This window comes from Trichoderma breve, chromosome 5 (genome assembly GCF_028502605.1).
Source record: "Trichoderma breve strain T069 chromosome 5, whole genome shotgun sequence".
Classification (NCBI taxonomy): Eukaryota; Fungi; Ascomycota; class Sordariomycetes; order Hypocreales; family Hypocreaceae; genus Trichoderma; species Trichoderma breve.
The window spans coordinates 1,711,090-1,736,889 of NC_079236.1; the positions used below are offsets into that span (position 1 = coordinate 1,711,090).

At 49.0% G+C, this 25,800-nt stretch overlaps 5 protein-coding genes across 5 annotated transcripts; 4 read left to right on the forward strand and 1 right to left on the reverse strand.

Moving 5' to 3' along the window:
• Window positions 1-549: 549 nt before the first annotated feature.
• Window positions 550-2,510, forward strand: T069G_08204 (zinc finger, c3HC4 type (RING finger) domain-containing protein; the record flags this gene model as incomplete). The annotated part of the gene is made up of 2 exons (XM_056175414.1): window positions 550-2,215; window positions 2,311-2,510. 2 exons carry the CDS (start codon window positions 550-552, stop codon window positions 2,508-2,510), a joined length of 1,866 nt encoding a protein of 621 aa, XP_056026363.1.
• Window positions 2,511-3,303: 793 nt separating this feature from the next.
• Window positions 3,304-8,607, reverse strand: T069G_08205 (nucleoporin; the record flags this gene model as incomplete). Its single annotated transcript, XM_056175415.1, has 5 exons — window positions 3,304-3,360; window positions 3,470-3,891; window positions 3,962-7,681; window positions 7,749-8,360; window positions 8,418-8,607. 5 exons carry the CDS (start codon window positions 8,605-8,607, stop codon window positions 3,304-3,306), a joined length of 5,001 nt encoding a protein of 1,666 aa, XP_056026364.1.
• Window positions 8,608-9,196: 589 nt separating this feature from the next.
• T069G_08206 (telomere-length maintenance and DNA damage repair domain-containing protein) lies at window positions 9,197-18,405 on the forward strand (the record flags this gene model as incomplete). Its single annotated transcript, XM_056175416.1, has 12 exons — window positions 9,197-9,242; window positions 9,299-9,346; window positions 9,406-9,448; window positions 9,500-10,894; window positions 10,948-11,285; window positions 11,343-15,662; window positions 15,720-15,807; window positions 15,865-17,263; window positions 17,321-17,884; window positions 17,936-18,208; window positions 18,272-18,308; window positions 18,386-18,405. The coding sequence occupies 12 exons, from the start codon at window positions 9,197-9,199 to the stop codon at window positions 18,403-18,405; spliced, it is 8,571 nt and encodes a 2,856-aa protein (XP_056026365.1).
• A 708-nt stretch (window positions 18,406-19,113) lies between these two features.
• On the forward strand, window positions 19,114-22,194 carry T069G_08207 (AMP-binding enzyme domain-containing protein; the record flags this gene model as incomplete). The annotated part of the gene is made up of 1 exon (XM_056175417.1): window positions 19,114-22,194. The coding sequence occupies one exon, from the start codon at window positions 19,114-19,116 to the stop codon at window positions 22,192-22,194; it is 3,081 nt and encodes a 1,026-aa protein (XP_056026366.1).
• Window positions 22,195-23,002: 808 nt separating this feature from the next.
• On the forward strand, window positions 23,003-25,509 carry T069G_08208 (cullin family domain-containing protein; the record flags this gene model as incomplete). Its single annotated transcript, XM_056175418.1, has 3 exons — window positions 23,003-23,422; window positions 23,485-25,394; window positions 25,452-25,509. 3 exons carry the CDS (start codon window positions 23,003-23,005, stop codon window positions 25,507-25,509), a joined length of 2,388 nt encoding a protein of 795 aa, XP_056026367.1.
• Between the last annotated feature and the right edge of the window lie 291 nt (window positions 25,510-25,800).

Below are 25,800 nucleotides of genomic sequence, written 5' to 3' on the forward strand. Positions count from 1 at the left end.
AACAAGCCTGAGACTGAGACATGCAGCCCAATTGCCTCTTTTTTCCTTCATTTCCCTCCAAGCGCTAACTTTGGGTCCGGGCTCTGACTCGGTGCGGCTGCAACAGCCAGCCTCGGCGAACCCGTGGTCGATATTACGGCTGTATTACCACACCTCCGCCTCAGCTGTCTCTTTTTATTTTTCTTGCTTTTTTTTCCTTTTTGCTTTTTTTTTTTCCCATTTATTTTGCTTTTGCCTCCAAACTCTGGTGTTTGATGCTAGTAATCATGGTTCCTCTTCTCCTCTTTCACATTTCCCTCGTCTTAACTTAAAGCCATTCAGCCCCCTCCCTCCGTGTTTAGCTGCCGAGATAGAAAGACAATAATATGCCACGATGCAAAGATTGGCGCCCATGATACCTATCCGGTGATTGATTATTAGCATCTATCTATCCGAGAGCCTATATTCCCACTTGCTGCCCTTCTAGCCTGCACCTCGCTGGTGTCTGGCATTCATCTTTGTCCGTCTTTTTCCTTTGTCTGCCCTTTCGTCGAAGGAATGCGTCAATCAATGGCTCCACGCCGAACATCTGGTTCGGGCTCTGGCTTTGACTTGGGCATGGAAACGCAACCGTCGTCGACTCTGACTTTCTCGACGTCTTCAGGATCGGCATCGACGTTACCGCCATCAGCACAGACACAGACACAGTCATCAGCATCAATATCAGCGTCGGCGTCGATTTTGCCGCCTTTGCATCGCTCGTCACGGCCACCTGCGCTCTCTGCGGCCTCTCTATTCTCAGCTTCAGCTTCAGCCGCTGCTAGTCCTGCCTCTGGTCCTCCTACTGCTACTGCTACTGCTACTGCTACTGCTACTGCTACTGCTACTGCATCGCCGTCCACCGCACCGCCGCAGCGACTCTCTTTTCCCTTTTCACCATTTCCAACGTCTCCCGCGGCTATTTCTCCCTCGGCCTCTGCGTTTGCACCGGCGTCTTCTACTGTCACTGCCGCTGCATCAGCATCAGCTTCAGCTGCTGCCTCATCACCATTTCCCACCACCTCCTCCACCGCCCGCCCGATTCTGCCGCCGTTGCCGCCGCTACCTCAGGTTTCGCCACTCAACCGATTCCTGTCGGAGCGGCCTCACTCACTCTCACATTTCTCCGAACTTGCCTCTCCACGGCCATTTCCAGTCACCCTCGATAGCCTCACCACGCTGCAGCCTGATCCCTACTCGCCCCTCAACTCGCCCTTCAGCCGCCATCCGCTGCTGCTTGGCCCGCAGTCGACGGGCTTTTGGTCGACTTACCGCACCCAGCTCCATCAGCCAACCGACTGGCTGCAGGATGATTCTGCCGCACCAAACATCGGTGTCCTTGCTGCCAGAGCCTTTGGTTTTAACCTGAGCGACTTCGCATCCTCCTTGACGCCCTTCACTTCGCAGCCGCCCTTGCTCCAGTCACCGTCGCTGCCGCCGCGACGTTCCCCAGACCTTCGCTTCCCGTTCGACTCCGGCAGCTCTCCTGCGCCACCTCCGGCTTCAATCGCGACCTCAGCATCCGCTTTGCAAGCCGCCTCCGCTACCACCTCGGCGTCTGCAGCGCCTTCTTCACGTCATCTTCATCACGCTCGCGCCCCGAGAGCAACATCCACTAGCCGGATTAGCGCTACGACCGATACTCCAGCCTCGCCACCAGCCTCCGGCCAAGGCTTCGCTCATCCTCCAAACTCTGCTGAAGCCGCTTTCGATAGCGATAACAGTGCCCTTGACGAAATTTTCTACGAGCTTGACGGCTTTCCAGGCTTCCCGCTGCCCATCGCCGATACTGCCAACTCGCCTTCTCTCTCCACATTCACCAACATGCCTCCGACATCAAGGCGATCGCTGCGCAGCCGGGCTCAGCAGCCGCCCGAAGATCACGACTCCTCAGCTTCTACTCCAAATGCCAGCAAACGGCGGAGGATCTCGACCTCTGCCGCTCAACCCACATCTTTAGAGACTGTGATAGATGACGACGACGGCGAAAACTGGCCCTTGTTCGGCTCTACCCCGCCGAGACCTGGGTCGAGCGCTGATTTGAAAAACGAGGATTTTACTACGATCGACCTCACCGAAGTTAACGACGTTCCCGAGGAGCTCAAAAAACCAGAGGTGGATAACAGAGTCAAACTGTCCGCGTTCCAGTGCGTAATATGTATGGACGATGTGACGGGGCTGACTCTCACGCATTGTGGTAAGTTGTGCCTTGACTTACAAGCTGCGAACTGCAAACTGCAAACTGCAAGCTATGGTTATGATCTTCACGCAGACTGCTAACAAATTCCCCAGGACACCTATTCTGTGCCCAATGCCTCTACTCCTCGCTTAGCATCGAATCAACAAGGGGCAAATGTCCCATGTGCAGAGCAAAGATCGACATGAAGCCTCGCGATAATTACTCAACAAAGACAAAAGGGTACTGGCCGCTGGAGCTGAAACTGATGACGAGAACGCGCCAAGGCAAACGCAAAGCGCAAGCCATGGAATAATAACGCCATACTTACACCTCTTCTTCTTTTTGTTAACAACGCATTACGAACAATGATACCACTACCTGTTTGTACGGATACTTCAGCCAATGACGCCATTTTCATCCGTCTCGCCGTAACCGAAATACTCTCTTATATCATTTGGCAATACCATCACGACTCCAGCGATACGTCTCAAGGGCACAGACACGTTATTTATCGAGAACTGTTGCCACTCTTATATTCCCACTGCAGCAGAAGCCGCTAGCTAGACTCTCGATTGCTTTCGCATAAATATTCAGGCTTGCATATGACCATATAACCTCTTTATATATAGCGTTACTATCACTACAAAAAAAGAGAAAAATATACTAAATTTGCAGTCAATCTATTTTGATATCCCTCCGTAAGAAGTCTGCATGTGAATTTCTCATGAAAGGCGACTGAAATTTGGAATGATAATTCTAGAAAGCACACACTAGGTTACCATGTTTCACTGTATCTGTGACTGCATCTTGATAAAGCTACTAGGTATAGACATCTATTGTCTCTAGACGACTTGCTTCCTCTTTCTCTACCACCACAATTGCTCCTACTGCTGCCATTCCTATGAATCCTGTATGATTCGTGTCTGCGCAATCCTTTCCATGCAAACGCCCATCTTTTCTTACTTTCATTCAAGAAAAACGAGCAACAACTCAAAATCAAGAACCACAAAAATACAAAGCACCTTGCCATTATCATGCCTTACATATTTCTTAAAAAAAAAAAAAAAACCTTAATAAAAACCCAGATCCTCTCTCACGCTTCTCGCCTAATGAAACAGCGGGTGGTCAAGCTGCTTGGGCTCTGGCAGGATATCATTTTCAAACTATGAGAAGATAAGGTTAGCACTTTCACGTAATTCTCTCAAAACGTCAGAAGACCCTTAAAAAAAGGGCTCATAAAAAAAAAGGGCTCAATGGCTTGAATTGGCTTACTTCCAAGAAGCTTGTTGCAGCAATGACGACCACCAGTGCGTCGGCGAGTTCTTCAATCCGCTCCTCTAGGCGGTCGTCTTCATTCCCCGTGCCAATGCCGGCGCTGCGCTTCAAAGCATGGCTGACAAGCATGCGATGATCGGTAAGGAACTTGCGTCCTTGCGTCACGTTGTTATTGCCGCGGCTGAGAATAGCTGCGCCAATGATACGGACAACTCTGGCAAGCAGGTCATAATGCTGCTCCAGGGCGCGAGGATTTGCTGCGTCGATCTGTAGTTCAGGGTCGGCGGCAAAGAGACCAGAGTTCTCGAGGGTACGGAAGAGGTTGGCGTGGAGGATGTACTTGGCACCGGTGCGAGACTGGGCCAGCTGGAGGATGATGGAGAGACGGGCATTCTGGAAGTTTTGCTGATCGGTATTGTCTAGACATAAGGATCGTTAGCATTCAAGGCCGGCTTTAGGGTTTTGAGAGAATGGGAAGGGGGGACGTACTGGAAGCAAAGACATCATGCCATTCCTTCATAATATTTCGTAGAGAGTCAATGAGGATACCGATGAAATTCAGCTTGTTAAGCGTCTCGACAATATAGCTCTCTCGCTCTTGGCTGTCCATGTGAACCAAAGCGCCCAGGAAGATCAGGGCCGCCGTCTGGCATGCCGGCTCTCCGCAGTAGGCATCATCGCAGACGACATTGATGAGTCGCTCACCATATACTTGAACAGTCTTGAACGTCTTTGGGCGGCTGGCGCTCAGTGGCCCAACATCTTCTGACATGCCCGTCAGATACCGGTAGCAAATCTCGTAATAGACAGATCTCAACTGAGGAGAACCTGCCCACTTGCCAATGGCCTGGAGACAAGTTTGGAAAAGCTGGTACAGCTTGTCGCTGACTAGATTGCCGATAGTTCTATTGCTTTTGTCATCGGCTGAAAGAGGCGAGAGATCAAGCTTGAAGAGCAAGACCCTTGCCAGCTTGGCCAGCTCCAAAGCTTCCTCTGGACGATCTGAAGCGAACATTTCCAGGCTTGGCAGAATAGCCTGCAATGCTTGAAGGAAGAATGAGGTCTGTGCTACACCTTTGTAGTCACAAGATTCAACCATGACCAGCAACACCTTGATCCATGACCGCAAGACTCGGAGGCATTGTGAAGAAATTTGCTTTTGTCTGTCAGACGAAATAAGATACTCCATAATCACAACCTCTTCTCTTTCGATAAGTGCCATGTCATTAGCTGCAATGACTGCATTCTGCTGCGCTTCTCCTCTCTTTAGCAAAAGGATCTCTCTCACTCGCTCCAGGTTGTATACTTGGTTGCCGTCGGCATCGTGCTCTAAGCATGCAGAGAGATCCAGGTCTTTGTAGAATTGAATCGACGGCGGCGGGATCTCCCAAAATCCGTCTGGCAGGAGGAAGTCGAACAAATCAAATACAGTCGGGGTTTGTATTGTCTCATTGCTCTCTGAAACAATTTGGCCGTTGAGGGCATCAAATATGCGTCTCTTCACACCAGGCATACGTCCCTGTGCTATCTTGCAAAGTTCCATGGCTATGTATTCCATAGTCATACTTCGAAGAGTCAGAAACTCAATCAGCGTCACGGCTCCATCAGTCATTGGGAATTGTGAGTTTCCAACAGTCTGGCCTTCCCAGGACAGGTCTGGTTGGATAACCGTCTCACGAGTAAGAAGATGGAAGAGAAGTTCATTCTCTCGAAGCTCTCGGACGACAATTCCGGATGACAGTGGTGAGCTCCAGAGAATATTTAATATACGCATCACGCGAGATTTGATGCCAATCAACCACTGTCTCATACCACCGAGTGCATCGTTGGAAGGAGACTCTAGCAGGAGCCCCAGTATACTGTGAAAGAGTGAGGTGCGGGATGCAAAAGAGCTGTTGACTTCGACCGAGAGCGAATCCAGTCCGCATTTGAAACCCAGCAGCAAGTGTGCAATGGTAGGCTCCTTTGGCGTCATTCGAAGGCACTGATATAAAAAGTCCAAGATATACACCTTTGTTACATAGAGAGGTGAATCTGCTCCGCTCCCAGCTTCAAGAGGCGTCATTACTTCGGCGATGAACGCTCGCGATATGCCTTCGTGCTCTCCATTTGCTTCCATGGCAACGATCGCTTTGTTTCTATGGGCGTGGCGAGTAGTTCCAGACCAGGCAGCTGTGATCTTGGATGATGAAGACATCTTCTCCAGCAACTTGAGACAGGCTAAAGTCAAGTCAGGGTGACCAATGCCGCAGTACTTGCCCAAATCTACCACAAGATTCAATCTCGTCACCAGCCCATCCTGGAACGAGGCATACGCAGCATTGGCGACAGGTTGCCTACGTGAACCAGACTGGGTTTTGATTAGCGGACGAACAAGGTCCAGGTAGGTGGTTTCAAGGTCCAGAACTTTCGTTATGACCTCTATCGCACGCAGCACACCCAAGATGAGCGGTGAGTCCGGAGTCGCGTTACCGATATCGACAGACTTTTGGTGAATGGTGTTAAAGAGGGCCGTCATCACTTTGTCGTTAAACATCCACTCCATCACCCGCGCAAAAGGATGCATCTTGACATATGTCGCCAAATCCGTCGTCGAGACTAACGAGTCGATAGCAATGTTTGTCTCGTTCGCCAAAACCAGGAGATCCTCGTTGAACGTGGTGAGGCAGGCAAGGATAAACTCCAGGCAGCTAAGTCTGAGCACTCTCGTTTGGTGAACGTCTTGAAGATCCTGGATCTTTGAGGAAAAAACAAGACCAATCACAAAATCGATATAGACTTCAATTCCAGGCGCTCGAGAGCTGGCACCAAGGTTCTCTGGAAATGGCAGTCCGTCGTTCAGAGGGTTAGAATCGCTTGCAGGGGTGACCAGTTCGAGCAAGAGCCTAATGAAAGACTCGGGGTCCTCAAAGCCATTGCTCATCTCGTCAAAAATGCGATCCATTGACACCAGGGGTGCTGGTTGCAATGACCGTATCGTGCCCGCAGTTGTTGCACCAACGTAGCCACCCGAGATCCAATTCTCCAGACATCTCCACATGGCATGATTCTCCTGAAGACTCTTGCGGCTAACCAGAGACTTCAAGGCTAGGAAGACGCAGCCACGTAGTTGAGAAGGTATAGGGCTGCTAGCCAACTCGTACAGCATATCGACAAGATTGTAGCCCGAGTTCAACAACAAAAACTGTCTAGTAATCTCACTCTCGCTCGCCAGTTTCGTTATCAGGCGCAGATAGCATTCAAGCATCATGGATGACTCAGGCTCTGTTTCTATGACATCGGCAGCCGGCTTTCCGCCCCGAAATCTAGTTGTCTGGGCTGGAGTAGGCTTCTGCTTAATCTTGTCGGAGAAGAAATCAAGCTCTTTGAATATTTGAGCCCATGTCAGGGATTGAGTTCTTCTCATCTTGCCAGACGAGTGATGACCTTCGTCTAGGAGGAACTCGTGGGCTGCGGTGGCACATTCGTCATTCACGGAAATAGCCTGGAGCATCTCACAAAAAGCTGCAACTAAGGGCGTTGAGGCTCTCCGGGAAGCCCAGTGCATAAATCCGGCGAGATTGCTGTCTGGGTCTTGCCAAAAGTTTGCAGAGGCATCAGGTCGCCCCTCATAAGCGTAGGCGATGATCAAAAGGAACCTCTCCAAATCCAGGTCTTGTTCGTGTGTCTGGCTGAGCTGGCGCTGCTCATCTTCTTCCACCCTGAGCTTTCGGAGGACATCAGGTAGATTGGTGATGAAGGCATCAACGAAAACCTCTAGCTGCGACATCAAACACAGCTGAAAGAAGTTGGAAAATTGTGTTCGCTCAGAAACCAATGGTGATGACTTTCGTTGCAGCCATTTGCGCATGCCAGCGCGAACAGAGTCGTGCCAGTCTGGAGATCGAATATCTCCAGCCACCGAGAGCATGAAGTCAAACGCGCCATCTTTTAATGAGTCCAAGAACTGCTTTGACCTCTGACGATCCTCTTCATCAAGGTCAGTGCCTGGCGGGATAGCAGATTCGGGAGGATCGTCTAGATACCACCCACTATACTCTGCAAGCCACCAGGCACGAACTGTAGCATGTAGAAAGGGAAGCGGCCAAGTGGAGTCATCTGAGGGTGGGAAAATCTTTGTGTTCAGCTCTCTTCCTTGCCTCAAGTCATAACCTCCTTCAGATGATGCAAAGACAGACATGTAGGCGCCGATTGCTGGAACGAGGTGGACTATTATTCGGATAAGGTACGCGTTAGTCAATACGTCTGCTGGAGAGAGGCACGTAAAGGCACTGACCTAGTAATGTATCATACTTATCCCACTTTTTCAGAACGGAGATGAATTCTGTAAACTCAGCGGTTTCGGCCTGCCTCTTGTCCACACACTCGCACAAGATGACACCCAAAGCTTCGTGCTGCTGAATCAGGCTCACGCGAGAGAACTCCACGGTTTCCAGCTCTTCTGGCAGATCATCTGTGGGCACGTTACCCAGAGTCTGAGCAGCTGTCATTTTTTCTCCCAGTTTTTGTAGCCATGACTTGATTTCAACCATGGTCTGTAAACAAGTCGAAGCAAGGCGCTTTGATCCATTATGCGTTTTTCGCAGTAGGCGGTTCTCGACGTAAACTTTGATGGCCTCTAACGCGCTCGGCTCTTCTCCTTCGTAGTCCTGGTTATTCAGCTCCAGGAATAGCCTGAAAGAATCCAGAGCATATTTCCGCTGCTGGTGGAATCGGATCACGGCACACTCGAGAAGCGATCGCCCCAATACAGAGACATCATCCTGAGAGTCGAGAAGGTATCTGGCGGCTTCCACCTCGTCAAGGTCGATTTCATCCGATAGCGCAAACACATCTTGCTGGAACTTGTCGTTGACCGAATACTCGCTGCCGTCAATAGAGACCTTGCCTAGAAGATGTGAGCTCATGTCGTTCCCTCGCTGGTTTGCAAAGTCGTGCATCATACCGGTCTTCACCGTACTGCGGCTCTTTTCGCTCTTCTTCGGACGCTCCCATAGTCTCCCCAACTCCTTCTCAAAGATTTCAAGCAGCAGCTCGTTGCTCAAGTTGTCAGAGCTGCTGCCCCCACCGCTGCTCAGCGTCAACAGCTCGCGGTGCAGGGCCTGGAGGGCGTCTAGTGTCGTAATCTCGGCCATCTTGGCAATCAAACGCTATTGCATATTGGAATTGGAATAAGTCGCGATATCGGGAGCCGCCCAGAACCGCCAGACGCGCAAATCGGTGCCAGCCTGAGAAAGCGACCGTGTTGGTGGATTGGAGCTTCTGGATATTTTGGCGATTCTGCCAGCCTCGTTCGCGGCATCCTTCGGGAAGGCGGTGAAGATTTTGCCGGCACAATCAACAAGTCCACGCTTGCGCCTAGCTCAAAACGCAGTTCTAGGCAACGGGCCGCAGCTCGTGGAAAGCCTGGAGACAAGTGAATTGTTCGTGATTTGAGCGTAAAAAGTCGCCTTGTTCTTATATATAACTTGTGTTTTTTCCTCTGTGATTTTTCTCTTCTTTTTAATCTAGCTCGTTGGTTTTTCTTTTATGATACTCTCATCATAGACACTCATACGCACTGCCGCTACTCCAGCGTCTCATTGACAGCTGCAGCACTGTCGCGACGCGAACCATTCTATGGCCAAAATACATATAGAAATCCGATACGCATCAGCAAGCCTGCAATAGTCATATTATAGATATTAGACTTGGCGATTCGTTTTTACGAATGCAAAAATCACAATGGCGTCCTCTGACTCTCACGGAGAGAGCGTCATGCTCCTAGCGAGTGCGTATATGGTCTTCTCTTATAATGTGTCTTATTCTCACTAACAATGACCCCAGACAAGGTGAAATCAGGCAACGTCAAAGAACGTGAGAAAGCTGTGGATGGTACGTGAAGAGCCACAGTTGCCCAAACCGAGTTCAGCATTATTAATGTTCTTCTTAAGATCTATCCCAATTTTTGAACCCAAGAAATAGATCAGCGAATCTGTATGACTTACTCCCCCGTGTCATGGCACCTCCAGCTCTAACATTATTCAGATCCAAGCTAGGAGACAAAAGCTACCACGAGATATTTGAAGCCATATTTAACTTCGTGCTCCGTGAAAAGCCAAATTATTATGACAAGAAGAAATCACAGTCGACAGCGAATACCGCCGCAACACGGCTGTCCAAATGTGCGGCTGCAGTCAGGATGGCGGCAATCCGTGGAGCCGCCAAGATAGGACGAAAGACGATGCTGGCCGTCATAGATCACATCACCCAAGTCTTGCCTGGACCTGATGAGGATTTTGTGCGGCCGCTATTGCAAGATTATGTCAAAGCATTGACAGAAATTGTGTCTCGGCAGGCTAACGCTGAGCTCTTTGCCAGAAAAAAGGCAGAGCCATGGCAGGCTTGTGTCGACTTATTTCTCGATATTGCCCACCATATCCTTCCGAATGAATCCAACACAGCCTCTTTGCCTCACACTACGAGGCCTTCTCCCGCACCGACTGCCTCTGCTCGGTCCTTGCCAAGGTCAAACTCGGCAACACAAGCCCAACGTCATACTGGACAGGCAGAAGGTGGCCCATTGAAGGATGCTCTTGAAGGACTCTATCATCTAGTCTCAGCAGCCAATGCTCCGATCCCTCGGGGAGCGCAAGACATTACCAACCTAGCCCTGAGAGTCTTGAATACCAAGCATCTTAGCCCCGGTTCCACGCAGACACTGTGCTTTTCAATCATTAATACAGTCTTTCGAGCCACTGAAGCAGATAACCTTGACGATGCGATTGCTTTGGCGAAAGACCTGCTACCTCATATGGGCTACTGGTGGCGCGCGGAAAAGGTCTCTCAGGATGAACTTATTAAAGCTCTAAGGAATGAGATATGCAGGAGCATATATCTTATGCATCTACATCTGGAGCATCTTGCGGTTAATCTTTGGGACGCAAACGTACGCAATGAATTGGAAAACTTGATCGAGCCTCTATGGCAAGAGTATTCCAAACGAAGCGAGGCATTTCGTCTACAACTTGCTGATTTAACCTTCACCCCATCACCATCACGAGGGCATGTCATGCAACTTGGCCTATTTGGACTCCGTCCTCACGATATCGAAGGAGAAAGCCACTGGGCAATAGTTCAGAACCTTGCCCTCTTGGAGGCGATATTGTTACGTCCTAAGAAGGATACCATTGATAATTATGCCGACAATAGAGAGCAACCCAGGAAAAGGCGACGGATCCAACAGGACCCAAATCCCATCAGAATCAAGCTCAAGTCGCAACATGCCGGAGTTGTTCGAACTGCTTTGCAGCTGGTTCCATTCATGCTTGTAACCAATACGCTGAGTGCCAACGAAATCGACGATCTTCTCGTAGACCTTGTTGGCTTCGCTGGAGATAAAAGTACCATCACAGCGTCCTGGGCCTTAATTGCCTGCGCCAGGTGAGATATCGAGCCGCGTCTGTGCCTACCCAATACTAACCATGTTTCTATAGCTGCGCTCTATGGTCCAAAGAGTGTCGACTTCAACAAGACATATGGAGGCAAATATGGCATTTGGCTGCCCGTTCAGTCAGCCTTCCAGCAACAAGTCGTGCTGCATGTCTCTTACTGCACAGCATAATCGAAACTGATATTTTGCCATACCATAACCTGTCCGACGATATAAACAGCATAATTACAACAGCAGATATCAACGGACCTGGTGTGTTATGCGACACATCTCTTGCATTGATGTCACATTTATTCCATGTTCGCAATTCAAGGCTGCCCAGCGCTAGCCATAGCACCTCGAGCCACATCATAAGATGGGTTTTCTTACGGTGGAATCCGAGTACGTTTCAAGGTCAGAAAACTACATGATACATACTAATACTGATATACTTACTAGGCGAGCTATCATATGCTTCATTTCAATCCGCACATACACGCCCTAATGATCTCGTCAACATTTTGCATCTATGCTGTGGAGCTCAACCCATTTCTTTAACTCGCCAAGATTCTGCCTCTGGTGGTTCATTGGGCGAGACATGGATATCCCAGAGAGAGATTGGAGATTTTAACGAGTACCTTCTCCTATTGGGACATGAAACTAGCGATACCATTTCCAACGAGTGCTGTTATTCATCGGCTAAAGAAGCTCTCCCTCTGGCTGCAGATGCCACCAGTTTTTTCGCTCTAAAGAAGCTTGTTTTAGAACTCATCTATCCCAAACTCGAAGAGCTGAAAGAGCTGTGTGTCTCATGGACGAAAAAAGCCAGTGATGGCGGAACTCAAATATCATTTGATCGGTTTCGAAGCCTCATGTCTGCTTGTATCATGGGAACGTTACTGATACCACATCTAAACGACCTTAATTCGACTCAATCTTCTTCCCTCGAGACGCTTCTATTGGAGCTAGCCGAGGGCGGTATATTAGCTGCATTGAGTTCAGTTGAGCCTGCGGCATTCGTCGAGTTGACTTTGAAAGAGTTGAGGCCCTGCATACCCGAAATCAGCACAACCAATCTAGGCCAGATGTGTGCGAATAGTCCAGGCATTCTTAATCTTCTTTCCAAGATGTCCGAAGTCATAGAGCAGCGACAGGCAAGTCAGCGCTCAGGAGACCATTCAGACTTCATGGATCTGGATGACGATTTCGGCTCCTACGACAGCCAAGTTGTGACGGCATCCAATGCTTATTCAGCCCCAAGGCAGAATATACAGCTCTGTCTAAATGCCCAAGCATTCGACATCGACACGAGGCTGCGACTAACACTCCTAAAACTCATCTACCAGGATAGAAGTCAACTGGGCTTGTTGACATCTTCATACATCAAGGAACTCTTGGCACTGTCCGATGACGAGCTACTCTCATGCCAGCGTCTCTTAATAGAGATTGTTAGATCAGACCTTATCATGGATGGAGAATCGGCTTTGGATATAGTTGAGAGGCTTGGAGAGATAGTCGGAAAACCCGAATATCAGTCATGTGAAGTTGCCCAGACCACTTGCATTGAGGTGATCGATGGCCTAAGCAATACCTGGCTTCATGATAACCAGAATCTGGCAGATAGGGTTGGCGATCTTTATGATCACTTTGTCAAAGTCTGCTTGCCTTCCAACATTCTTTCTCCCAAGACTCAAATGTCTCTCGCCCGCTTATTATTCACTCTTTTGAGAATCAATCCTGAATACGGAAGTAGCCTTGGGCTTGATTCATGTCGAACATCATTGCTCCTCATACTAAAAAAGGGTCCAATGAAAGTCAAATGCTTCATTGCAGAGAGGGTGGCTGATGTATTTGAGCTCTATATTTTGATGCTGCATGATGAGGTTTTTGTCGACATCTTAGACAACCTTCCAGCAGACCCTGACAATAGCGCAGGCATTGCCTTCCGTTTGTTGGTTCTATCCAAGATCGCTTGCAGCTGGCCTACTCTTCTCAGGAGATGCACCTATCATATTTTTGAAACTCCAGGCAACATATCACAATCAGCCGATTACGCAAAACGATGTTTAGCTGACATATCCCTGGTCCTAAACCTCAAGTCTCCAACAGAACTCTTTCAGCTGTTTTCTCGCCAGCTACTATACACTTGGCTGGAAATGAAGACTGTTGAAACCATTCCGTATTCTATCTTTGGATATGCCAGCCTTGGGGATTTGTTAAAATCTGCACAAGCTGAAGCCATCGGTCTAGCAATAATGCGAGGACAGGAAAATACGAGTGCCGACATAGCTCGACTCGTTGGCATACCAGAGACTCAGCTTATCCAACAAAACTTCGCAACCGCGCTGTCATATGGCTTACTATATGCGACTACGTTTGGGAGCCAAGAAAAGATAAAGGGAGAAGATCGCATCAAGCAAAAACTGGGCACAAAGCCATACATCGAGTCGGTATATGTTCATTTCATCGACATAGTTGCCCTTTTGTTTGACCTTATTGATCAAGAAGATCCTGTGGAGAAGGTCTTTTTAAAACAAGCGCACCTCAAATACGCAGGCGAAAATTTGCAAGCAATCAAGGCTATTGCACATTCACCTGCCAATCTTCCGCCGAACCAGCAGCCGATGTTTAGAGCCAAGCCAGTGTTCAATGAACTTATCCGTCTTTGCCAAGGTACAGAATTCCAATTTCACGACCTCTGGACGCCAGCCGTGGTAGTTGCAATCGCTAGGAGGCTGTTCAATACAGTGCATCCGGCGCTCGGCTCTCTTCATGCATGCTCTGTACTTCGCAAGGTGAGGATACTGGTCTGCTTGGCTGGGCCTGTGGCTTTGGAGTCATACTGCTTGGAGATGCTCTTGAGCTCTATTCGGGGCTTCATTGTGGACTCAGAATGCGCAGACGATGCGCTCGGAATTAGCCAATATCTACTCTCTCGGGGTAAAACCTACTTGACCCAAGTACCCTCATTTCTTGCTGGCTACTCTCTGTCCGCCTTAGCATCTCTGAGGGTTTTCCTTGAGTCCAGTCAATCCAGCACTACACAGGAGAGCCAGTTCAAGGCCACTATGAGCAAGGCACAGAAGTTCCATGAGTGGTTCAGCCAGTATCTAGCAGATTATACATCCCCTAGATTCGAGAGCCAGGCGCAGAATGACCTCTTCAAATCCATCACACTGTCGGCAGCCCATATACGATCTTCCGGGAATGCAGAGAAGAATACTTCGGAAAGCAAGCTCCTTTTAGATATACTAAATGATGAAACATCAGAGAGCCAGCTCCTCAACGAAGCTTCGCGACAACTCGCCCTTGGCCTTCTTTGTGGCGATTTTACGATCCCAACACATAGTAGGAACGACGTTATTGATAGCGATCAGAGTGCCATTGCTCATGCTTCAGCGGTATGGAAGAGTTGTGGAGCACAAAGTCTCAGTGAGAACTATCTATCCTGGGTAGGACGTGTCGTCGGTCGTTCGTTCCTAGCCTCTGGGACTATACCTGAAGATATCTTGAGAGAATCACGGCTTGATCAATATGAAAAGATAGCGCCAGGACCCCATGGATCCGAAATGGGTCTCCTTCATCTCCTTCAAGGTCTTACGATGGATCCCAATTCTGTCACAGCCGGTTTAGCTGAAGCCACTTTGCGAACCGCAATATCGCAAGCCGTCGTGGAAGACGATGGACCCCTTGTCACGGCGGGGCAGCGAAGCTTGTCTGAGTCGCTTTTCGTCGCATCTCAATGGGGCGCGTATCGCACTCCTCCTTCAGAAGCCGCGTCTGCTGAACTACCAGAGGATGATCAGTTTTCTTGGGCTGAAGATGTTACCTCGCAGAACTGGCTACGTCGGTTGAGTGCATTCCTTGCTCAATCAGTACCCAGTTCAATCCTTCTCTCCGTACTCGCGCCAGTGCTTCTAAAAGTGAGCGGATTTGCTGAAAAGGCCTTCCCTTTCATCGTTCACCTAGTGCTCTACTTCCAATTAGAGCAGCAACAAGCTACGAAGAAGTCACTGTCTGGCGCCCTAAAGCAATGGCTAGGATCGACTGAGCCTACGGCTAGAGATAACATCAAACTCCTGATCAACACGATTCTCTATCTTAGAACGCAAGAATACCCCAAAGAAGTGTCTATAGCAGATCGACTACACTGGCTGGATGTTGATTACTCTATGGCAGCGTCATCCGCGACCCGGTGTGGTATGCACAAAACGGCTCTCCTATTCGCTGAAATAGCCACTTCGGAAACAGCCCGCGCATCTCGAAGGGCTTCCATTGCCAAAGAAGCGGATATCAAGGAAACTTTGTTGGCGATCTTCGAAAATATTGATGATCCGGACGCGTACTACGGCTTGCCTGAAGATGCCAGCTTGTCAAATGTCCTATCTCGTTTGGAATACGAGCAAGAAGGGACAAAGAATCTAGCATTCCGGGGCGCTCAGTACGATAGCCATATTCGCCTGCGACAAAATACTTCAGAATCGGACGCCCATGCCCTAGTAAAGGCACTTGGCAGTCTTGGATTCGCCGGGTTGTCTAATTCTCTATTGCAAACCCAGCAGAATCTTGGCTCAACGCCGTCTTCTATAAAAAGCACATTTCATACTGCTAGAAGACTCGAAATATGGAATCTTCCCGTGCCAGCCACAAGCGACCATCATGCTGTCGTAACATATAAGGCGTACCAGACTATGCATCAGGCTACGAACCTCTTATCAGTCCGGACAGCCGTATATGATGGTTTTGCTCGTACAATGAAAAATCTGGTCGGCGGCAACCGTAATGCAACAGCATTGAGGAGTGGACTAGGAGCTTTGGCAGCACTCTCTGAACTAGACGAGATTTTGAACATTGCAGATGTAACGGAACTGGAGAGTCTGATGAGCCGGTTTCAGGAACGCAGCCAATGGATGAAAAGTGGCATGTAAGTGAAAATATCCCCAAATGTCAAGTGAAGCTGCAGCTACTAAGATGAATACAGATATGACGATGTCAGCCAAATCCTGTCTTGTCGAGGAACGACCATGAGCATGTTCACTCAACATGCATCACTTCTTGGAAATGCCACACTCTCCGTGGCAGGCATACGGCAGATGGAAATCAAGTCGATGCTTTTAGCTTCCGGTATCTATCGCTATCACCAAGCTACACAAGAATCGCTAAACATTTCGACGGCTCTCAGTGATCTTATAAAGCCTTGCGAAGACTTGGGCGTTCATGTCGATGTTGCTATCAAGATAGAAGTGGCAAACTCACTATGGGACCACGGAGAGATGACCACATCGATCAAAATGCTACAGGGCATCGATAACCCCACAGCGTTGAAGAAACAAGCAATACCTGTGAGCCGATCCGACCTTCTTTCGAAGATTGGCCATAGGATGTCCGTTGCACGCTTGGAGAAGCCCCGAGATATACAAAAGAAGTATTTAGAGCCAGCACTTAAGGAGCTCAAAGGCGGCGTCGAGGCAAAAGAAGCGGGCTTGGTATTTCACCAATTTGCCGTCTTTTGCGATGAGCAGCTCCAAGATCCGGACAGCTTGGAGGATCTCACACGTTTGCAAAACTTGAAGAAAGGCAAGAATGATGAAGTTGAGGAACTAAAGTCACTTATTTCCTCCACAAGAGATTCGCAACTGAAAGCCAAATACACACATGTCTTGTCAAAGGAAAAGCAGTGGCTTGACCTTGATGAGCAAGAGCTACGCCGTGTTGAAATGACTCGCAGCGAGTTTGTTCGTCTAAGTCTTGAAAACTATCTACTGTCACTGGCCTCTTCTGACGAACATAACAATGATGCCTTGCGATTCACGGCGCTGTGGCTCGAAAAGTCAGACGATGAAGCAACTAACAAGGCAGTAACGCGGCATCTCTCTAAAGTCCCCACAGCCAAATTCGCAGGCCTTATGAGCCAGTTGACATCGCGACTACAGAACCAAGATTCAGCGTTTCAGGAGCTTCTCTCAAATTTGGTGTACAATATTTGCGTGGATCACCCTTACCATGGTATGTATCATATCTGGTCTGGCACAAAAGCGAGGGTGCAACAAAAGGACGAGGTTGCAGTCCTCCGTGTCAGGGCCAACGACAAAATCGCAACAAAGCTTGCAAGCACAAAAGCCGTTGCCGACATCTGGGTTTCGATTGAGAAGACAAGCAAAGGCTATCACGGCCTTGCTCTAGAAAGAGACCAAGCAAAGTACAAGTCCGGTGCCAAAGTTGCGTTGAAAGATTCTACAGCAGCCAAAAATTTGATGAACTATCTCGCAAAGTTTCGCATACCTCCCCCGACCATGCACATTGAGGTCAATGCCAACAGGGATTATTCCAGGGTCCCCTTGATCTCAAGACTCGAACCAACTATGACAATCGCCTCGGGTGTGAGTGCACCGAAGATTATCACCGCCATTGGAACTGATGGCGCAAAATATAAGCAGTTGGTGAAGGGTGGGCAGGACGATCTTCGTCAAGACGCCATCATGGAGCAAGTCTTTGCGGCAGTGTCGTCCCTGCTCAAGCTTCATAGAGCTACACGACAAAGGAACCTAGGCATTCGAACATATAAAGTGCTTCCGCTGACAGCCTCGTCTGGACTTATCGAGTTTGTCCGCGACACAATTCCTCTACATGAATTTCTCATGCCAGCACATGAACGATACTACCCACGCGATCTTAAGGGCTCGCAATGCAGAAAAGAGATATTCAATGTCCAGAACAGAACGGTGGAACAGCGTATTAGCACATACCGAAAGGTCACAGAAAGGTTTCAGCCCGTCATGCGATACTTCTTCATGGAGTACTTTGTAGACCCTGACGAGTGGTTTGTAAAGCGGCTAGCATACACGCGCAGCACGGCCGCTATATCGATGCTCGGACACGTGCTCGGCTTAGGCGACCGCCACGGCCACAACATCCTGCTGGATACCAAGACCGGAGAGGTCGTCCATATTGACCTGGGCATCGCGTTTGAGACTGGCAGAATTCTACCCGTGCCGGAGCTTGTACCCTTCCGCCTCACCAGAGATATTGTGGATGGCATGGGAATAACAAAGACAGAGGGTGTATTCCGCCGCTGCTGTGAGGTCACTCTTGATGCTCTCAGAGAGGAGCAGTACTCAATCATGACAATCTTAGATGTGTTACGATACGATCCTCTGTATAGCTGGTCCGTGTCTCCTGTACGGCTAGCCAAATTGCAAAAGGCCCGACAAGATGATGACGGAGCCATTGATGACGCCGACCAAGCAGATGTGGACACGAAGAAGGGAAAGAAATCTGGGAGCCACCTGAATGAGCCGTCTGAAGGCGACCGAGCCCTGGAAGTGGTGAGGAAGAAGCTTTCGAAGACGCTGAGCGTGACGGCCACAGTCAATGATCTCATCAACCAGGCAACAGACGAGCGAAATCTTGCGGTGTTGTATTCTGGTACGTAATACTGAGACCTTTTCTAATCTGACTTCTCACTTGGTGTGACAGCTGAATATACTAACTCGTCTTTATAGGGTGGGCTGCTTATGCATAAGATATCGGTTATAGCCCCGATATGGGCAGATCGACAGGTGGCAAAGCAAATCTGAGATTGAGGAATGTTATGATGCAGTTAATTAAAACATAGTCTGACAGCGAATCATGATGGGAACTAGAACAGGCTCGAACAGGCTCGGCCCTGTGTAACACGACAACGAGGTCGGGAACATGAAAAATTGATCTTGTAATAACACCAAATCGAAATCGAAAACACACACATGCTTTCATATCATAATTAACCCAACCATGGCACCGCAGGTAACCCTGAGGAGGAAGTTAGTTTGTAAATTATCTTGTAAGCTTCAAGATAACTACGAGTGAAGTTTCAGCTTTGTTCATATATCGTTTATCTGGCGTCACTCCATCCTTTCGAACCGGCCATTTCCATATAGAGCGTGGGCGTCATTTTGATCGTGATTGTGATCAATCGTATTAGATTTTTCGTGACATGGCCGTGATGCTGGTGTCCCCCTCTCTTCTTGATGGCCGTTCACGAGGCTTCGCTGACCTGAGCAGAAAACTGTGAGTCGAGCATATGGGGGGATTTGCGTAGATATTTAAACAGAATGATATCCCATGTTGTCAGAAATCCAAACACTACTCCAGTAGCAATATCTTGGTCACATCATCTGAACTTCTCAATTCTTTGAAGCTTTCGTTGTCTTGCCAGAGTCTTTTTTTCGTGACGATGTTATCCTTAAACATGGAAGAAATGGGCATTGGCCCGATTGTCGCCGCCATGTCCCGCAGCAAACCAAACGATATAGCCGTCATCTTCGATGAAAGCACCATTACGTACAAAGATCTCCATCTCATGGCACAGTCGCTGGGCCATGAATTAGTGGAAGCTGGCATTGCCTATCAAGATATTGTGGGCATTCTTACTGGACATGGCGTCCATCATATTGTTTCCCAACTCGCCATTGTCTATGCAGGGGGAACTTGCCTTCCATTAGAAGAAACGCTTTCCGACACAGATATTCATGCGCGTCTCACGTTCGCCAAGGCTAGATACCTGATTGTTGATGACATTAACCAAAATCGCTTTCAATTTGGTGGCTCGACGATCAATGTGGATATTTCAAAGTATCACAATTCCAACTCTTTCACGACAACTCGTCCAAGCCAAGTCCTTTTACCAAAAGACACCCCCTATGACTTTCGATCTCATGTTATATTCTCATCGGGAACTACTGGCATGCCGAAGGGAATTCAAGTTCTTGGTCGTGGCATCGTAAGGTTGGCTCTTGATGAAATCTGGAGACAGTCAACAGTCAGTGGGCAAAGATTTGGTCATATTAACAGCATTGGCTTTGATGCTTCGCTCGTCGATATATGGGTTGCTTTGCTACTTGGTGCCACCATTGTTGTGGTAGACCGGCGGGAGCTCCTGAGCCCCGGCAAATTTGCGGAGACTTTGGCGAGAAGAGATGTTACAACTCTGGTGACTACGTCGAGCCTCTTTAGTAACATTGCAAGCTTCAGTCCAAATGCCTTTTCCAAAATACACACGCTCATAGTGACTGGGGAGTTGCCCAGTATCGGGGCATGCAAGATCGTCTTCCAGGAGGGTGCGCCGAAGCAACTCGTCAATGGATATGGTCCAGCTGAGTGTTCTATCTTTTCATTTTTTCATCTTATAACACAAGAAGATGTTGATCTGGGTCGCATGCCTCTCGGAAAGCCCGCATATCAAACAGAAGCTTATGTCCTCGACGAAGATGGAAAACTCGTCACCAGTCCGGGGTCTGGGGAGCTTTGGCTTGGTGGACCTGGTTTATCCCCTGGCTATCTCTTCGACGATGAGAAAACATCGGAATCCTTCATTTCCATGGTCCATCCTTACAATTCAAAAATACACATTAGTCTGTACCGTACAGGTGACAAGATTGACATATACGACGATTATATGTGTTGGGCGGGTCGCAAGAATCGGGAGGTCAAGCTCAACGGCCACCGCGTACAATTAGAGGTTGTTGAGATGGAGCTTATGCGAACAAAGCTGGTTCAAAATGTCGTAGCTTTGAAGCACACAAGTTCCATCTCAAATGCTAACCATCTTATTGCCTGCGTTGTATATGGGAACGGACAAAGAAATTTCGATGAGCTTCTTGTTGAGGCAAAGAGGAGACTGCCCAAGTATATGATTCCGGAACTCATTGAATTCGAACAGCTACCATTGAACAGCAATGGTAAAATTGCCCACGGAGAGATGTCAGAACTGTTGGAACAGAGGCTCCAAAGGCGTCACGCCTGTATCTTGGCCGCCAACACGCCGGATTTTGGAGGACTCAACGAGACGGAAAAGGAACTGAAGCAACTCTGGGCTCAGATTCTCATCGCAGTTCCTACAGAGGCCATAAATATAGAGAGTAACTTCTTTCTCCTTGGTGGGACTTCTCTTGGTGTCACGGCATTGCTAGGGCATATCCACAAGACTTTTAATGTTGCTCTTCGGACTGATCAAGTCTACGAGAACCCACTGTTCAAGGACCAGGTTTCGGTTATTGAGCAGGCCCAAAAAGGCCAAAAGTCGGGCTATGGGAAATCAGTGACAGCCATGATGCAGGAAGATGTCAAGCTGTTCAGCGGCAAGATCGAATTCCTGTCTAGCAAAACTCCACAACGAAAAGACATACGCAATGTGCTTTTTACTGGAGCAACCGGGTTTATAGCGCCCTTTCTGCTACAAGAATTATTGAAAGTGCCCGAAATCGGCAAAATTCGCTGCCTCGTGCGAGCTACCACGGGCGATCAAGCTTTGAAAAGGCTGTCGGATAACTTCAAGCGGTACGGCCATTCCATCACCGAGTCGATCAAGTCCCGGATTGAAGCGGTAGCCGGTGACTTTAGCCAGCCAATGCTAGGCCTCGAGACGAGTGCCTACAATCGCTTGGTCGATCAGACGGATGTCGTCTATCATCTTGGAGCACACGTCGATTACACGCAGCCGTATTTGAGCCACGTCGAGACCAATGTTATAGGAACATATCACTTACTCAAATTCGCTAGTGATGGGCATTTGAAGCCGTTCCATTACATTTCCAGCATTTCTGCTTTTGGTACGACTGGGTTGATGAAGGAAGATGGCTTGCTTAAAGAAGACGAGTCACTGGAGCGATACCTTGAGCCAGCTCTGCAATATGAGAATGGCTACGGGCAGAGCCAGTGGGTGGCAGACGAGATGGTATCTTGCTTGATGCGTCGAGGGTTTCCGGCAGCGATTTATCGTCTCGGCTTTACACTATGTAGCAGCACCAATGGAATGGGAAATCCAGACGACTTCATGGGTCGACTTCTCTCAGATTGCACAAAACTTGGCTCCTATCCTCTACTGCTCAATCAACGAACGGAGATAATGGCTGTGGATCATGTTGCAGAAATCATCAAGGCCATATCAACATCGGATCAGAACCTAGGCCATGCGTATCACATCACGCCAGACGTTGGGAAATCGATCGACATGAACGATCTTTTCGAATTGACTGGAAGACTTTGCGGGGTCGAGCTGAAAAGTCTTCCATATGCCGCTTGGATAAAGCTGCTCAAGACTGCTCAAACCAACACGCCTTTGAGGATGTTTCCATTGCTCCCAATGTTAGAGGAAGAGGTGCGTGGCCACAAGACCCGATGGGAGCTGTATGAAGGAATGGCACGCTTCAGTGTTGATAATACGGTGCGTGCTCTTGAACGAGCTGGTGTAGATGCGAGTATCTTGACGTCTGTTACGCATGAGGCACTTAAAAGATACCTTGATAATTGCTTGGAGATTGGCAAGGAGTAGGACTGTTTCTTACGTGTATCTACCTCGACATCTTCTTGTCAGATGTTATCATGGTTATCTAAGTTTGCTATAGAGAGAGGAAATCCAAGAAAGCGGCAGGATTTATATTTAAACATCATGGCACATTGTGAGATATCATGTAAAGATGTGGCTAAAGGATTTTTCTCGTCATGAATGAATGAATGAGTGAATGGGTCATTGATACATATATCAATGGATGTCAGATGATGTGCGTCAGTAGCTGGCTAGAGCGCTACGATCAACTTTGAAGGGGTTCTGCAGCGCGTTAAATGCTCTATAGCGCGTCGCTAGGCCAAAAACAACTCGCCAAAACCCCCCTGTAAATCGACCCGTGGACCTCAATTGGGCAACTGGAGGCGACCTGAGAATTTCGTTATCGCGGGGTCCCGCCTAAACTCCTCCATCTCCATCCATCATGACATAATAATCCAAGCTCCCAAAGTTCGACCCAAAACCGCCAGTCCAAAGTCCCACCCGATTACTCGATCTCCCCCAGTGCTAAAGATTACGGCATCTGCTAGCAAACAGCGACAAACATCCGACTAGCCCGTCTCGTCTCGTCTCCCGATCATCGAGTCTGCCGTGCGTGCCACAATCCCGGTCCCGGATCCCTATCTCCATCTGTCAACAATCTTGGGTTGCGCCGAGTTGCCCGTGCCAATCGACGTTCATGCAACCAGCGACTGTTGAACCGACCTCTCCCTCACGCCGCCGCCCACGCCTTTCCTCATCGTCGTCGACTTCACCGTCAGCAGCAAAGAGGCCTAGGTTCTCCGACAGCTCGACCATGGCCAGTGCCAAAGCGAGGGGCAAGATGCCCGAGGTCATCGACCTGACAAAGCGCCAGTCGGCGTTTCAACCGCATAGCGGAGCGCGGAAGCTGGTTATCAAGAATCTGCGCAGCCCCGTCAACCATGAAGCGCGGATCCAAGAATACTATGCACGGACGGAGAGAGAGCTCGAGGAAGCTCTCGACGCAATATTTAGCAACAAGAGTCCGGCCATCCCGCTAGAGCGTCTCTACCGCGGTGTCGAGGACATGTGCCGCAGTAACAACGCCGAGAAGGTGTATCGGACGCTCAAGGATAAGGTTGACAAGCACCTGAAGACCATCGTCTTGCCCAAGATACAAAGCGCGGCTAAGGTCTCCAGCCTTGAGGTCTTGAGGAGGACGCTGGCAGAATGGAAGACATGGAACTCCCAGACGGTATGGTTACACCCTTCTCATTTGATCCGTATGTCGTGGCATAGAGCTCACTCGACATTTAGATCCTCATTAGGTCGACTTTTAGCTACCTTGACCGTACATACCTGCTCCTCAAATCCTTCACATCAATAAACGACCTGGCTATTACGCGCTTTTGTAGAATGGCCTTCTCGTCGCAGGCTGCTCAAGCAAGCCCGGCCATTGGAGCAGAAATCATCTTGGCAATTTGCGAGTTGATCAATTTCGATCGCCGAAATGACAGCCGGAAGGAGCCCGAGCTGCTCAAGGATTCTCTCATGATGTTGTATGTGCTGGGAGTATATACAAAGCAGTTTGAGCCCGTCTATCTACAGCACTCAGAGGCGTATTTCAAAGAATTTGGAGAGACATGCAGTCCTCTAAGTTTGAAAGAGTACATCGAGAAATGCGATCGCCTCTTGGAGCTCGAAGATCGGCGCTGCATGACATACAACCTGGACAGCACAACACAAAGACAATCGATGACGCTAGCGCACAACATTCTTATCGACCAATATTCCGACAAGTTGCTTCATGGGGGTAGCTTGTCCAACCTATTGACTGATCGAGATGTGAAGTCCCTCAAGGGATTGTATGACCTTCTTAGGCTGTCGGGCATACAAAAGAAGTTGAAGACACCTTGGAGCGATTACATCCGGGAAACAGGAGCTTCGATTGTGGCTGACAAGGAACGAGGAGATGAAATGGTGCTTCGCCTCTTGGACCTGCGGCGAGCACTGGACCTAACAGTGCGTGACGCATTTAACAAAGATGAAGATTTCCTTTGGGGGATGCGAGAGGCGTTTGGCAATTTTATGAATGACCGGAAGATTGCCGACTGCTGGCCATCGGGCACATCCAAGATAGGCGAGATGACTGCAAAGCACATTGACATGCTGCTTCGTGGTGGTATCAGAGCCCTCCCGAAGGAGCTTCTTTCCGATGTCAAAGATCGAGCTGCAGCAGAGAAAGCAGGGCATGCTAGTAGCGCCGACGAAGATGCTGAGCTGGACAGGCAGTTAGACCAGGCCCTCGAGCTGTTCCGATTCATAGAGGGCAAGGACGCCTTTGAGGCCTTTTACAAGAAAGACTTGGCTCGCCGCCTTCTCATGGGCCGTAGCGCTAGTCAAGATGCCGAACGCAACATGCTCACCAAGCTGAGAGGAGAGTGCGGCTCAAACTTTACACATAATCTGGAGCAAATGTTTAAAGATCAGGAGCTCGCCAGGGATGAGATGGAGGCCTACAAGGAGTGGTGCCAGGGCAGCCCCGACCGCGTTGGCAAAGTGGACCTACAGGTTATGATCCTGTCTGCTGCCGCCTGGCCAACGTATCCTGACGTTAGGCTCAATGTGCCCGAGGAGGTTGCCACACGCATCGACCAGTTTGATAGACACTACAAGAGCAAACACACTGGCCGAGTCTTGACATGGAAGCACTCTCTGGCACACTGTGCCATCAAGGCAACCTTTCCCAAAGGAACAAAGGAGCTCCTCGTCTCGGCGTTCCAGGCTGCCGTACTCTTACTCTTCAACGACGTCACTGGAGATGGGTTCTTGGCATATGAGCAGATTTCAGCCGCCACGGGCCTCCAAGGCGGTGATTTGGACCGAACACTTCAATCATTGGCCTGTGGAAAGGCGCGTGTGTTGACAAAGCATCCTAAGGGGCGCGATGTGAATCCTACGGACACATTTACTTTTAATAAGGCGTTTACCGACCCCAAATATCGTGTCAAGATCAACCAGATCCAGTTGAAGGAGACGAAGGAAGAAAACAAGGCTACACACGAAAAGATTGCGCAGGATAGGCGGTTTGAAACCCAGGCTGCCATTGTGCGCATCATGAAGAGCCGTAAGACTATGGGTCACGCGGAGCTGGTGGCCGAAGTCATCAACTTGACCAAGAAGAGAGGCAGTGTTGAGCCGGCCGCCATCAAGAAGGAAATCGAGAGGTAAGCATCTTAAAAAATCTCCGAGAGTGACGAACAGATGAGCTAACCCTGCAATAGTCTGATTGAGAAGGATTATCTCGAGAGAGAGGAAAACTCTTACACATATTTGGCATAAGGGGGGCTGAAGTTGGATGTTTTTTACACACATTTGCTTATATTTGTTTGCTTTGGCACTGATAGAAGGCGTGACGGGCCAAACGGTACGTGAGGCGTGTTAGAGTCACTCGAACAACTTGGATTTAGCAGGCAGAAAGCATGTAGCTACATGAATTCCACGATCCCATGACGACCGCGTGCTTTGGTCCTTGCTACGTTTATTGGCCCTATTTTACTTGCTCCTTTTGCCCGATCTACGTTGTACACTGAAGTCGAGAGATTGGATGCTCTATGACAAGTCGGTCTGCTA